Source organism: Corvus cornix, chromosome 12, assembly GCF_000738735.6.
Source record: "Corvus cornix cornix isolate S_Up_H32 chromosome 12, ASM73873v5, whole genome shotgun sequence".
In the NCBI taxonomy this organism is placed as follows: domain Eukaryota; kingdom Metazoa; phylum Chordata; class Aves; order Passeriformes; family Corvidae; genus Corvus; species Corvus cornix.
Genome location: NC_046342.1, coordinates 5,414,317 through 5,426,515, shown reverse-complemented (window position 1 = coordinate 5,426,515; position 12,199 = coordinate 5,414,317). Strand labels below are relative to the sequence as shown.

The 12,199-nt window shown below is 40.1% G+C and overlaps 1 protein-coding gene across 16 annotated transcripts in view; it reads right to left on the bottom strand.

The window, feature by feature from the left end:
* Positions 1-12,199, bottom strand: part of PBRM1 (polybromo 1) — a 56,462-nt gene that overhangs the window by 35,242 nt on the left and 9,021 nt on the right. For 13 of the 16 annotated variants that reach the window (XM_039558822.1, XM_039558820.1, XM_039558816.1 and 10 more), the window contains 5 exons: positions 11,480-11,578; positions 10,977-11,062; positions 8,340-8,438; positions 6,678-6,769; positions 3,132-3,348 (listed from right to left, as the gene is read on the bottom strand). In XM_039558822.1, the coding sequence (XP_039414756.1) occupies positions 3,132-3,348; positions 6,678-6,769; positions 8,340-8,438; positions 10,977-11,062; positions 11,480-11,578 (593 nt within the window). The remainder of the gene's footprint in view (positions 1-3,131; positions 3,349-6,677; positions 6,770-8,339; positions 8,439-10,976; positions 11,063-11,479; positions 11,579-12,199) is intronic. The other 3 variants (XM_039558824.1, XM_039558825.1, XM_039558831.1) reach the window with 1 other exon arrangement.

The following is a 12,199-nucleotide window of genomic DNA, read 5'->3' as shown; positions in this document are numbered from 1 at the left end:
CATCACATAAAAGCATCATTTAGATTCTTGTGTCACAGAGCATTGTCCAAAAATGGTCACATTCACAAGAAACATTCATTTCAATTCCCCAAAATTAGAAATCACACAAACCCAAGGGTGTTTTACACCAGATCTCCACACATTTTTACACCTGAGCTACAGCTCCAGGAGCACAAGACACTGGGGTGTGCCAGTGAAGGTCCTGATTTCAGTGCCTGTACTCCCACATGTTTTAGAGAGAGCCGCTGCCAGGGAATTCCCTGGCACGCCTTCCTCCTCTGGTATAAAAAAGCCTGACCCACTTGCCTTGGGGATCACACTTCTTAGCACTGTAAAATTTAATAAGGAACAGTGTTCTTGTAAGCCTGCCAGGATCTAGCACTTATGCACTTGGTAACTGAACACATTCTCCTGCATCATTTCCTGACTATTCCTGTGGTTATTTGTAACTACAGAATGACTTTTCCCCAGCAATGTCAAGTTTGCATCAGGCACTTTTACCACATGTCAGTTATAGCTGTGACAGCATCATGCCTTTCTTTTTAAGTAGGATTTTCTTGCTCTCCAGCTCTGAGCTCTGCCCTGTTTGAGGCAGGGAATTCTCATCAGTGTGTTGAACATCTGGTGGGAGGCAATGAAGGGAGAGCCACGGTCACCTCAGCTGTGCCCCCTGACTGGGAAAGACGTGAGGGGAACAAATGAAGACAAATGAAATTTCAGCTGAACACAAATGTTTTTTACTGTGAGGGTGGTCAAACACTGGCACTGGTTGCCCTAGGAGGATGTAGGGTCTCCATCTGTGGAGATAATCAAAACCTGACTGGACACAGACGCGGACAGGAGGCTCTGGGTGACCCTATAACAGCCAGGGGTTGGGCAGGATGGTCTCTCCCTTCCAGCCTCAGCTATTCTGTGATTCTGTGAACAGCAAGCCAGGAGCAAATCAGGAGAAAACTAAAAGCCATCGGCATGATTACCTCCCACATCCAGGAACAGGTCAGGATCAGCACCCAACAAATGACTGAGGTTCACAACACCCAGAGTGACTGAGAGGCTGGGATAGGTATAATCTCATTAAACCAAAACACACTCACACGCTCTGGAAATCATGAATTATTTTAAAGACTTTTCCTGCATTTAGCACACACAAACCTCTCTGAAATACACGACTAGCTGTAAAACTTGCAACAGCCACACATTTCACAGTTCACTCTGGCAGGACAGCTGAGGCAGCCAGATGCCAGAGCCAAACAGATATGAAACAGGACTGGCAGGCTTCACTCCACCTCCGTCAGCTTTCCACTAGGACACTTAACTTTTCTGTTCCCATCTGGGAACAGAAGATATGCTCTACTTATGTACATCTCAAAAAAAAAAAACCCCAAACTACCAAACACAAAAAAACCACCACCACAAGAAAAGAAGGAAAAAAACCCCACAGAAAACCAAACACCCAAAACCCCACGAACAACCTCTACCCCTAATGAGTGGCAGTTTTGAATACCTAAAGACATATTTGCAGTATCAGTAAAGCCATGATGCTCCAGTTTTCCCCAAAGCACATCAATTAAGTGTCCATATGCATGACTTCAAAGCTTTTCAGGTATAGTAAGAACTGAAGATTACACGGTAATTTAAAAGACAGCTGAATTTCAGAATTTGCAAGAAGTTAAGACTACTATAAACATTGTACTTTAACTTGTGAGCATCAAACACTATTTCTAAAAGCCTGGCTGTCCCTTTTTGATTTTTTAAGCTCCCAAGCAGTAAGTCAAGTTACTTTTATCTACAGTTCTTCATACACTTGTGTGGAATTTCTGCTCTGCTCACACAGCCAGATGCAACCTGCCTACGCTGTCAGGAAAGCAGAAATGCAGCTGCCTCTCTATGACAAGTTATTTTTTCTGTAACTGATACCAAGGATATTTTTAATGGAAAGTTTCTCCCAAACAAATCTGTTTATACATAGTTTGAGCCAATACTTTTAGGTACATTCAGGCACAAAGCTTCCTCACAACTGTCAATGATTCTTCACAGTTTCACTGGGGTTTTTTTCATCAAGTACATTTTGTGCTTTGTTCAAGGCAAGACACTTTCTTTGCCACTATTACAGCTGTACTAAGACATAAGAAAAAATGCCTTAAAGCCCCTGATGGAGAGATAACCAGTGTGGCAGCTTTTATTCCCCAGCACACGCAAAACACCCTCTGACAAGTCAAAAAACCAAAAAACAGCTTTGTTAGCTTCTGATATAACAAAGACACTGCTCATTCAACAATTACACCAAGTCTGACAGATCATATTATGGTATAACTAAAATGTACAGACCTGTGCATCGGAGTGGATTACAAAGGGATGAGCAGTGGGAGGGTCCAGTGCTCCCTCACTGAAGCTGAAGGACTGGCACTCCTGGGGTGTGGCTCGGGCAGGGCCTGGAGCCCCAGTGGCCTGGGCCCCCCAAGGCTGGGCAGCACCATTAAAGCCTATTCATGCTCTCAGGACCCTACTCACACCCATCATATTGGCTTATCTTGAGCCACTCAATAAAGACGTTGCTCACTTCATTCAGGTCTTTCATATGACAGCTGCACTCTGGCAGCTCAGGGACCTTTCATGGTTCACAGATTTATAAATGGTGAACTGCTGGCTACAGTCCAGACCAGCTACATCATCATGAAAATAATTATTCTCCATAGTTACACTGTGACCTAGACAGGAGAAATGTAATTGCAACTGTCTTCCTACAATTCACATGGAAGACTATTAACATAGAAAAACGTGGCAGTAAGAGGTAATCATGCCATCAGGGTCAAGGAAAGAGAACAACAGGGAGTTCTGCAAAAACTTTCATCTCTGCTGCACACCTGGCCTTCAGAATTATTCATATGGCAATTTTCAGGCACATTACAGAAGAAACTCAATGGAAAATAAAACCAACAGCAGCCATATATAAAAGATGATCGACAGACTGATGCAGACTGAGTTGAAACAAGCAGCAATCAGATGTAGAGGAGAGATGGTGCAAACACAGCATTAGGTACCAACAACTTGACCATAAGAGAAGATTCTGGGAATAAAAGAAGCCCTTGAATAGTTTTGCACCAAATGTAGTTTGCATTCTGTTTTCTCACCTGATCTGCTGCAATGAAATGGGTGTTTTAATTTGCTGATAATAATCAGGATACTTTTTCTTGGAGGGCAAGTGGAAAAAGGGTTCAGAGATGAGCTGGCCCTGGTTATTTCGGCAACTTCTAACTGTGTCATAAAGCTGGTAAAGAGGATTAGAAGTGTCCATGAAGGAAGTAATGCTCTCAGCTTCAGATTCCCCCTCTTCATAACGAGCAGCAGCTGCAGAGAGAGAAAAGAAAAACGGGAAACTCAGCAGGATAGCTCAGAGTGGGGTTTTTGCTGGATAAAGTTCTAAAGCAGAAGAAAAGGAAACCCCTCTCTGGCAGTCAGATTCACACCTCAGAAAATGACACAACACAGATCTAATGAGCCTCAAACTGGCAAAAAAAAGCAGCACTTTATTGCAATCCTTTAGACAGTATTAATCACAGCTCAGTACAAAATTGTGAAGCTTAGCAGAAAAAACTGACACTAAAGCCTGACAATGCACCTCTAAGACATGCAGCAAACGAAGAAATAATTGTTTCATAGTGATTATATAATTAGACTGAAAAATTCATCATGAAGTATTAAAAAACTTCATAGCAAACTTTTCTGGTTATCTTGTTTCAGGATTAGGATGAACGAAAGAAATGCTATGAACAGCTAATAATTACTGCAGATAAAATTAGGAGAAACATTACATGAACAACAGAAACACAACAGGAATGAGAAAACACTGGTACTGGAAATACAGACTGGGAAGCAATAAATGGCCAATCCTTGCACACTTCTAAGTAACACAAACAGTGCAATTTGTACCTTACAGACAGACATAACATAAAATCTGCGTGGCTTTGCACATGCTGAAGTTAAATTATTCACCCCTTTTCCCCTCTGTGAGCCTGATGGACAGCCTGGCAGATGACACACTGGGTAATTCAGCCACACAAAACACAGTTCTCGAATGCCAGGTTTCCAGCTGGCATTTCCATTATTGCCCAGAGGAGGCTGGCACAGTTTCGAGCTCTCTATCCACGTTCAGTAAAGTCACAAAGAAATGGTGACAAAGCCAGGGGACACCCGGACTGTACCAACACACTGCTGTCATTGCTCCTCTGCAGGCTGACACCAGATCTACGGCAGCGTGTGGGACCTACCAGGGTCAGAGGCAAAGCCAAAACACAACCAGGCACCAGCAGATGTGCAAACATGCAATGAAGATGTTCAGTACTGATCTGGGGAGACACTCAAAATTATCCTAATGATGCCAATCAGCATCACTTAACAGCCCAGCACATACCACAGCCAGGAAAGCAGGAGCTGGACAGAGTAACTTGGGTAGAAACAAACCACTGGAGCTCTCACTGTGTTTTCCTGTACCCTGATCATGGAGATACAGGCCAACAGTTCAGAAACTGCAATCAGGTGAAGTCAGTTTCAAAAATAAATTACGGTTTAGTTTACTCAAACAGTTTGGTCTGTTTAGTCAAATTGCTCAGTTCTGAGTGCTCCACCAAAAAGTAAGAAACAAAGAGAAAAAGCAGAATAACTTTTCTCTATGAAGGAGAAAACATAAAGGGACTAGAGAAGTATTTGCTGTTCTCTGCTATGTCTGAGCCAGCAACAAAACAGTTCAATACCCTAAATAAGAAATGTATTTTCTTTGCATTGAAAGTAGAACACAAGGCATTCCCTAAAAAGAAATCTAAGTAAATTAGGTATTAATTAGCAATTTAAAAATGTACTAAAATGAAAGCATTTATGCATTACAGTTTTACTGTATTTTTATATTTACATAAAATACACTATAAACATTTTCATTATGATGTGCATGTTCTTTAAAAGTGATGTGTAAACATCACATATTCTTACATACTCAGAAAATTATAGTGATCTCCTAATATAAAACCTGCTATATTAAGAGCCAAAGAAGAATGTATTATTCAGACTAGAAGATAGAAAAATTCTTTTTTTTGCTATGGAACAAACAATCTAATGCAAGACTGGACATTCTTTAATGTGCAGTTGCATCAGGTCCCATATCCCAAGCAAGCACTGGCAGAGGAGAGGGACAGGCAGTTATTGCCCTATCATACTGCTGTTACCACAGCAGATACCACAAAAAAACCCCACTGTCTCCTCTGTGGTCCCAAAGCACCCAAACAACCATGAATGCTCACTGTCCAACTGAAGATAGCTGCCAGTAAAACCAAAAGCAGCATCCATCTTAAACTATCTCTAAATGATACAGTAAAAACCAAAACATCTGGTTTACAAAATTAAATACACTTAAGTAATACATAATGACCACCTATGCTGGCCTTTAGAGACTTGTAATGAGGAGCAAGGGAGCTGCTGAAGCTGCTCACATCCTTGCACACTGGAGCTGGAAATGTTCTACAAGCTCCATCACACCAAAACACCATCTGCAGCTGTCAGGATAAACTCTCAGTCAGAAACTGATATTGTTCATTGCTTAGGCAACAGCTACAACCAAAGAAGCTCATAAAGATTCAGTTCTCTGTTTCAAGAAGGAGAGAGCTCTATTAATGTTCAGCCATGCAGCCCTGTTCTCATTTATTTTAACAAGCATTAGAGGAATGAAAAGAAATGAGACAGCAGAGCAATTAATAAAAATACCACTTGGTTTTAAGAAAAATCCTTGTCACCTAGAGACTGAAGCATAGGGTTGTCCAAGTAGCACACTGGAAGGACAGAAAATCTTAAGGGATGACAGGTCTTCCAAAAAAATTAACATTGCCTCCTAGGTGAATGCAATACAGACAGGAGAGCTTCAACAGCAGCAAGGCAAATGTCTCACACCCAGAGAGAGGTCCCTTGAAAATGACAATAATGTCCATAGAAAAGATGGCACCTGGAAGTGGTTAAATCACTCCAAGAATTTAAATCACTAAAATATAAAAAGCTACATGTTTTTACAACGCTGCAATTTGAAAAAAATAACAGCTATCAAACAAGCAAAACCCAGCTAATAAATACTCCCCACAACTCCCAGAAAGCTGCTCTGATGCAATACTAGAACTCTGGGCTAACCAGGAATCAAAATGCCTTTGATTGCAGCAAGAGCTAAAATCCAAAAAATTCTACATATCCATCAACTAGAAAACTGTGAAGAGGACAGTTCAATTACCAGGTAAGAAATAAGTGCCCCAGTAATATATATTAAACAGATGCATCTTTCAATGAAGAAATCATGTAAATAACAAAATAAAGAAACAATTGCAGCACTACCAATCTCTTTTGCTGCACAGAGCACCCAATGTGCTCTCCAGTATCTCCTCCTCTGTTGCACTTTAGAAGGAACAAGACCAACCAACAGCTCCCTAAAGCTCGGGTAAGTATACTTGGAAACACACAGAATATTCAAAGCATGCCAGCAAGTTTGGCCTACCCTGTCTTAATAGCTGCAAAATTCAAAGGAATTACACACTGAGTGCAAAATATTTTTGAAATATATATATTTGAATGTATCAGGAGCTCTACAGATTTGCCCATTGTGAACATTTGAATGAAAGGAATTAGAGAAACTGCATTTCAGTTCCTACCAGCCAAAGCTGCATCCTCATCGCTTTCTGATCCATATTGCAATGCCATGGTTATTGCTGATAAACGATCCCCTTGGGCTGATCTTTTGTTACTATGAAAGAGAAAAGGTAAAGAAAGAAATTTAAAAAAAGAAAAAAAAAGAGAAAAATGAAAATGGAAAAAAAAGGAAAAGGTTATCATATTAACCATTAACAGTCACCCAGAGCGTGTAAGCAAACAAGTGAAGCTTGTGACTCCATGACCAGGAACACAGCCATGACTACAGAAGGCTGGAGACTTTAACAGGAGAAATTCTTACCATGCCATGAGTCTGCCTCTATTTTATGAGATGGTCCATCCAACATAGTCAGAAAGCTGAGCTCCAGCTTACATCTTCTATTTTGTATACTTGAGTATTTGATTAATTGCAGGAGAAGGGCAATGACAAGAAGTCTCTCCCAATTAATAACTTGGTTATTTGATCCTGTTTTATTGGGATTCGTCTACAGAAGGAATTCAGCATACTGAAAGCTGTGTATTCTATCTCCTCCCATTCCCCCATCCCCACTTTTGGCATTTTCAGCACACACAGTGCCTGAACATGAAGCAGCCTCCTATGCTTCCTAGGTGGAGTAAAAGGGCATCCACACTGGCTATGGTCTCACCAAGACTTCTTCAGCATCCCTCTCTTTTGTCCCAAACCTGGGGCACAGTATCTCACATCTACACTATAAGCTATGCCTGACATTCTCTGCCTTTCTACAAGATCAGCTCCTCAGGCATCTCCAGAAATGGGCTCAGTCCTGTCCTGCAGGAGCCAAGTGAAGACTGGGAAAAAGCAGATAGGCTGAGTGCATGCCTGGGCCCTACACTTTCCAATACATCCTTTCCTGCCTTTTGATATAAACACAGATATCATTCCCTTAGTTTGTGGGCCATCCCTCTAAAACACCCACTGAGCTCCTTTAGTCCATGACTTTGGGTTCCATCTGTCCCAGCAGTCCTGCAGGGCAGCAGTGCTGGTGTGTGGTGCTGGGCTGTTGCCTGATGAAGCCACTTCTGCTTCTGTCCTTGCTGTGCTTTGCCTCATTTCATCAAAAAGCCTTCATTCACCTGGGTCATTTTTATTGCAATACCATTTAGAGGGTGTGCAAGTCCACACCTGGATCATGAGCACATCTATATGTAGCACCTCTTCCCTGATGGCCTGAGGTGCCATGGGCTCCTGGAGCTGTAATTTACCTTCACACTGCCAGTGCAGGTCCACCTGAGCCACTCCAGCCTCAGCAACCTGACCCAACCCCTGGCTGCTCTGCTGTTGTTCAGTGGCCCAGCTCTTGGATCCACGAGCAGCTACACGATGCACTTCCACAAGCAGGTTCTCTACCTGAGCAGCAACACCCAGCCACAGCTGAGCAGTCCAGGTGGCTTTATCTCTGTGCTGCCGGTTTCAACTGCTGTAGCCACCCCACAGAGCATTGCCACCATCCCTCAGTCGGTGTGAAGGACGGCACGTTCTTCTCACTCAGCAGTAACTACCGTATCAGTGTGTTATCAGCATTTATCTCAACCTAATCCAAAGCACAGCACCACAGCAGGTATGAGGAAGAAAATCAAACAAAATTTTAGCATTTCCATGTGATGACGACCCAGCTTTTCCTCCAAGGGCACAATTTACTTACCGATAATATTTGTTAGAAGAATTTCTCTCATCCCCAACACTGCCTTTACCCTGTGAGGAAGGACCTGTCAGCTTGGAAGCAGCCAAATTTGATGCAGTCCTTAAGGCAGGAGAAGCAAGCCAAGGAAAGGGGAGGAAAAAAAACAGGCCCACCTTAAACCCATGAAAAGACGCAGCAAGAAAAAAGCTTTATACAGAATCACTTTGATAGATCAGCCAAAAGGTTCAGAGACAGATGTTTGGAAGCTAAAAGGTAAGTAATACTGAGATCCTTTCAGTACTCCAGCATTTATGTGGATTTTGTTTATTAAGTCAGAGGAAAGTAACGTTTAGCTCAAACATTGATAGCTGTACACACAGCTCAGACTAAACAGCAGTGAAAGCAGCCAACAAACTGTTCCTTAGCATCCAGATAAAGCCAATCATACAGGTCCAGTCATGTTTTATCAACACTTAAAGTCATTGTCAAGTTGGTTGACAGTGCATATTATCAAGCAATTTAATTTTGCCACTTTAAGGGAGGACAGTTAAATGCACCCACAAAGAGCAGTTCAGTACGGCAAAGGAGACAATGAGCTCTGCAATAAAAAACATGATTTTTAACACAGGGGAAACAGATAAAGCTTAGGTTAGTAGCATTATGATGATTTGAGTTTGAGCCATCAATGACATAGAATAACAGATGTAAATTCAGAAGAAAAATATAGAAAATGCACTTGAAGTGAACTTCTGAGGGAATTTTACCCAAATCAGCAATATGTAAAGGAGAACTCCCCTTTCAGACAATAAAACATTTAGGAATTTAAATAAAAATAATGATTCTGTGAAGCAGATTCTTGAGAAAGAAACAAAAAAAAAGAATAATGATTCAATAAGAAAAGCAACCAGAGAAATACAGAAGAGCAGGTGAAAGGTTTGGTTTTCATAACACTTTTTCTCTCATCGCAATTTTTTCTGCATTCGGCCCAGTATTATTGTAGCCTGCTTCAGGCATTATTTTTTTCCCCCAAGTTAGAGAAACAAAGAAGGGAGCTGTCAATTATTCTGACAGATTACCTCAGGATTTGAAGGTCTATTGAGAACACAATACATAAGAGAACATCTAGAATAAGGTAGCTGAGAAGTGGAGATGGCTTGGCAGTGCAAGAGAGGAATTCAGCTAACAAATACCAGTGTGATTTATCTGTCATCCCTTCTTACACAATCAGCTTTGTTTTCAAGAAAAACCATTGAGCCTCAGAAATAAATATGACATACACCCTGACATCCTGAGCTTCATCAATGGCCAACACAGTGAGAAAAATAAAATACAATCACAATTTAAATAGAAAACCTCTATGCCTATGTGTAATTCTAGTTACTGCAAAACAAACTCCTATGTATGCTCAGTGTCTGTAGAATCAAAGTCTTCTGGCACTACACATACTTTTAAGAAGGAAAATGATTCAACTATGTGTCAAGAATTACTCCTTAAAGAGTATTTCTGCTTTTTATTTTTATACACTCCAACAATGATGCACCCGACCATGGGAAGGATGCTGATGCTGAACAAACCAACCAGAAAAACCGCATCTCAAAACACCAAGCAGTAAAAATCAATCAGGCAACTTCCACTTCTTTCACACAGTAATCCTAGGCAACACTTTTAATACTGACACCATCTACACAGAAAAAATTAAGCTACCTTTCAGTTAAGTAAGGGAGTGACAGTGTTTCCAGCTGTACCATACAAACCTTTGCAGGAAATTATAACAGTGGTTTCCCATCACCAAATACCAAATACCAGCTCTAATACATAAAGAGATTCTACCTTCCCAACTCCTTGAATGACTTGTAGGACACTGCTTAAATTTTTTTAGATAAATGACACAGCTCATATTGGCAAACAATATCTAAACCTAGTTCTGAGTGTTACTCGTAAGTAAAAAGTTTATATGAGAAGAAATCTAATTGCATTTCAGCTAAGAAACATTTTAAATGACTGCATCACTTCTTCATACACTATGGATTTTCACAGGAAGAAAATGCTGCTTCCTAAGTAAAATCATCCCATGACACAAATAGAGCTATCAACTCTCATCAAGTGTTTTATACCTGCATAGTCAAGGTCTAATCTCTGCCTCACTGATTAATAAATCCAGATCTTCAGCTTCCTGTGCCTCTCCTCATTACTAAAAACTGCTTTTCAAACAAGAGTGGACTTCCCTCTAAATATCTTTTGCCCAAGGTTCTGTTTCTGTGTTTCTGCCCTTACCTACCTGTGAGCCCTTTGGTTTCAAGCTCCTAACAAGGTTCAAGAATATCCAACACTTTTCATAAAACAAAGCACCTTGTTATTCCCTATTCATTTTCTGTTATTAACTTATAAACATGTGGTGGAAGTTGGCCATAACTTATTAAAGATCCACTGATACTGTTTTTCATAATCAAGTACATCACAGAAATATTTCACCACAGAAGTACTTCAATAAAAAAAAGCTTTCTTCCAGAAGCTATTTTAACCAATGTAAAACTTTTGAAACAACACTAAACTAAGTTTTCAAGCAATTATTTCTCACTATACTTTCCACAGCACAATTAAGGGAATGGCTGTAGAGGTTTTTACATGAGATTATAAAAAGAGCTCTATTTGCAGTACCTGATTCGGAGACTTGACTTGGCCAACTCACTGTGTTCAATCTCAGCCTTTTTCATATTAAATATCTTTTTAATCGCATTTGCATCCTGTCAATTAAAAGATTTTTTTTGTTTAATGTTGGAAGTGAATAATATTGTAATCAGATATATCCAGCTATCTAAAAAAAAAACAAAGGTGTTTTTACATTTAGATATAAAACAATTTTGCATGAGAAATGAAGCATAGAACAAAGTCTGCCTGAAATACACCCACACAGTATTTTCACAGTGGCCTGAAAAAACTGAATAGAAGATCTGAGTAGTTTCAAGCTCATTTTTTGTCATTTTTGTACCCCAATTTTACTAAAAGCAATATTAAAAAAAAAAACCACTAAAAGCTATTAAAAAAAAAGGCAAACAGGGCCTTGAGAGCTTTATGCTCAAGATTTATTTAAGGATGAATCAGCACAGAAAGTAGTCAAGAAAATCTGAACTCAAATTGCACTATGAACAACTGAAACTAACCTTGAACACTTGTGATCCAGGCTCATTGTAGGTTTTGGCATTCTTTGCCAGAAGATCTATGTCCTTGGCCATGGCATGAATGCTTTTATAAGTTCCATTCTATACAACAAAAAGCAGAGGAATTAATATTCAATAAAGGGAATGTTTACAGGAAAACAACTTACTTATAAAGACAACAGATAAGTATCTGGAAAAAGTAATCAAAAAAAGACAGTAACATACATATATGCTAAGTCTTTATAAAGCTCATGAATGAGAAGATTGAAAAAAACACTTAATAGAACGTATTACCTTCATTTTGAAGAGTTCTGACAAAATGCTGTTTTAACTTTATTCTCTAGTTCAATTAGTCTATGGCCCATCCCTCACTACTACACAAAATGCTAGAATTACAGAACAATATTTCAAATTACTGGAGAAGCAAGATGAAAAATGCATCAGTACAAAACATCTATTTATAGCACTAGAACAGAAGTAGGTGATGATAATGCACGACCAAGCCTTGCTACTTCAACGTTTTACATGAGCAGCACTTGCCAAGGAACTGCTTTAAGCCATTAATCAAGGAACCTGAGATATTCTGGCTCAAAGCCAGCACTCCACAACTTACAATGCTTGATTTTCCACACAGCTACTTCTGCAGCACTAACCCAGCACAGAACATTGAATCACCACAGTGTGCAGGTTTTTTAATAGCAGGGGCAAAACACATTGCCTTTC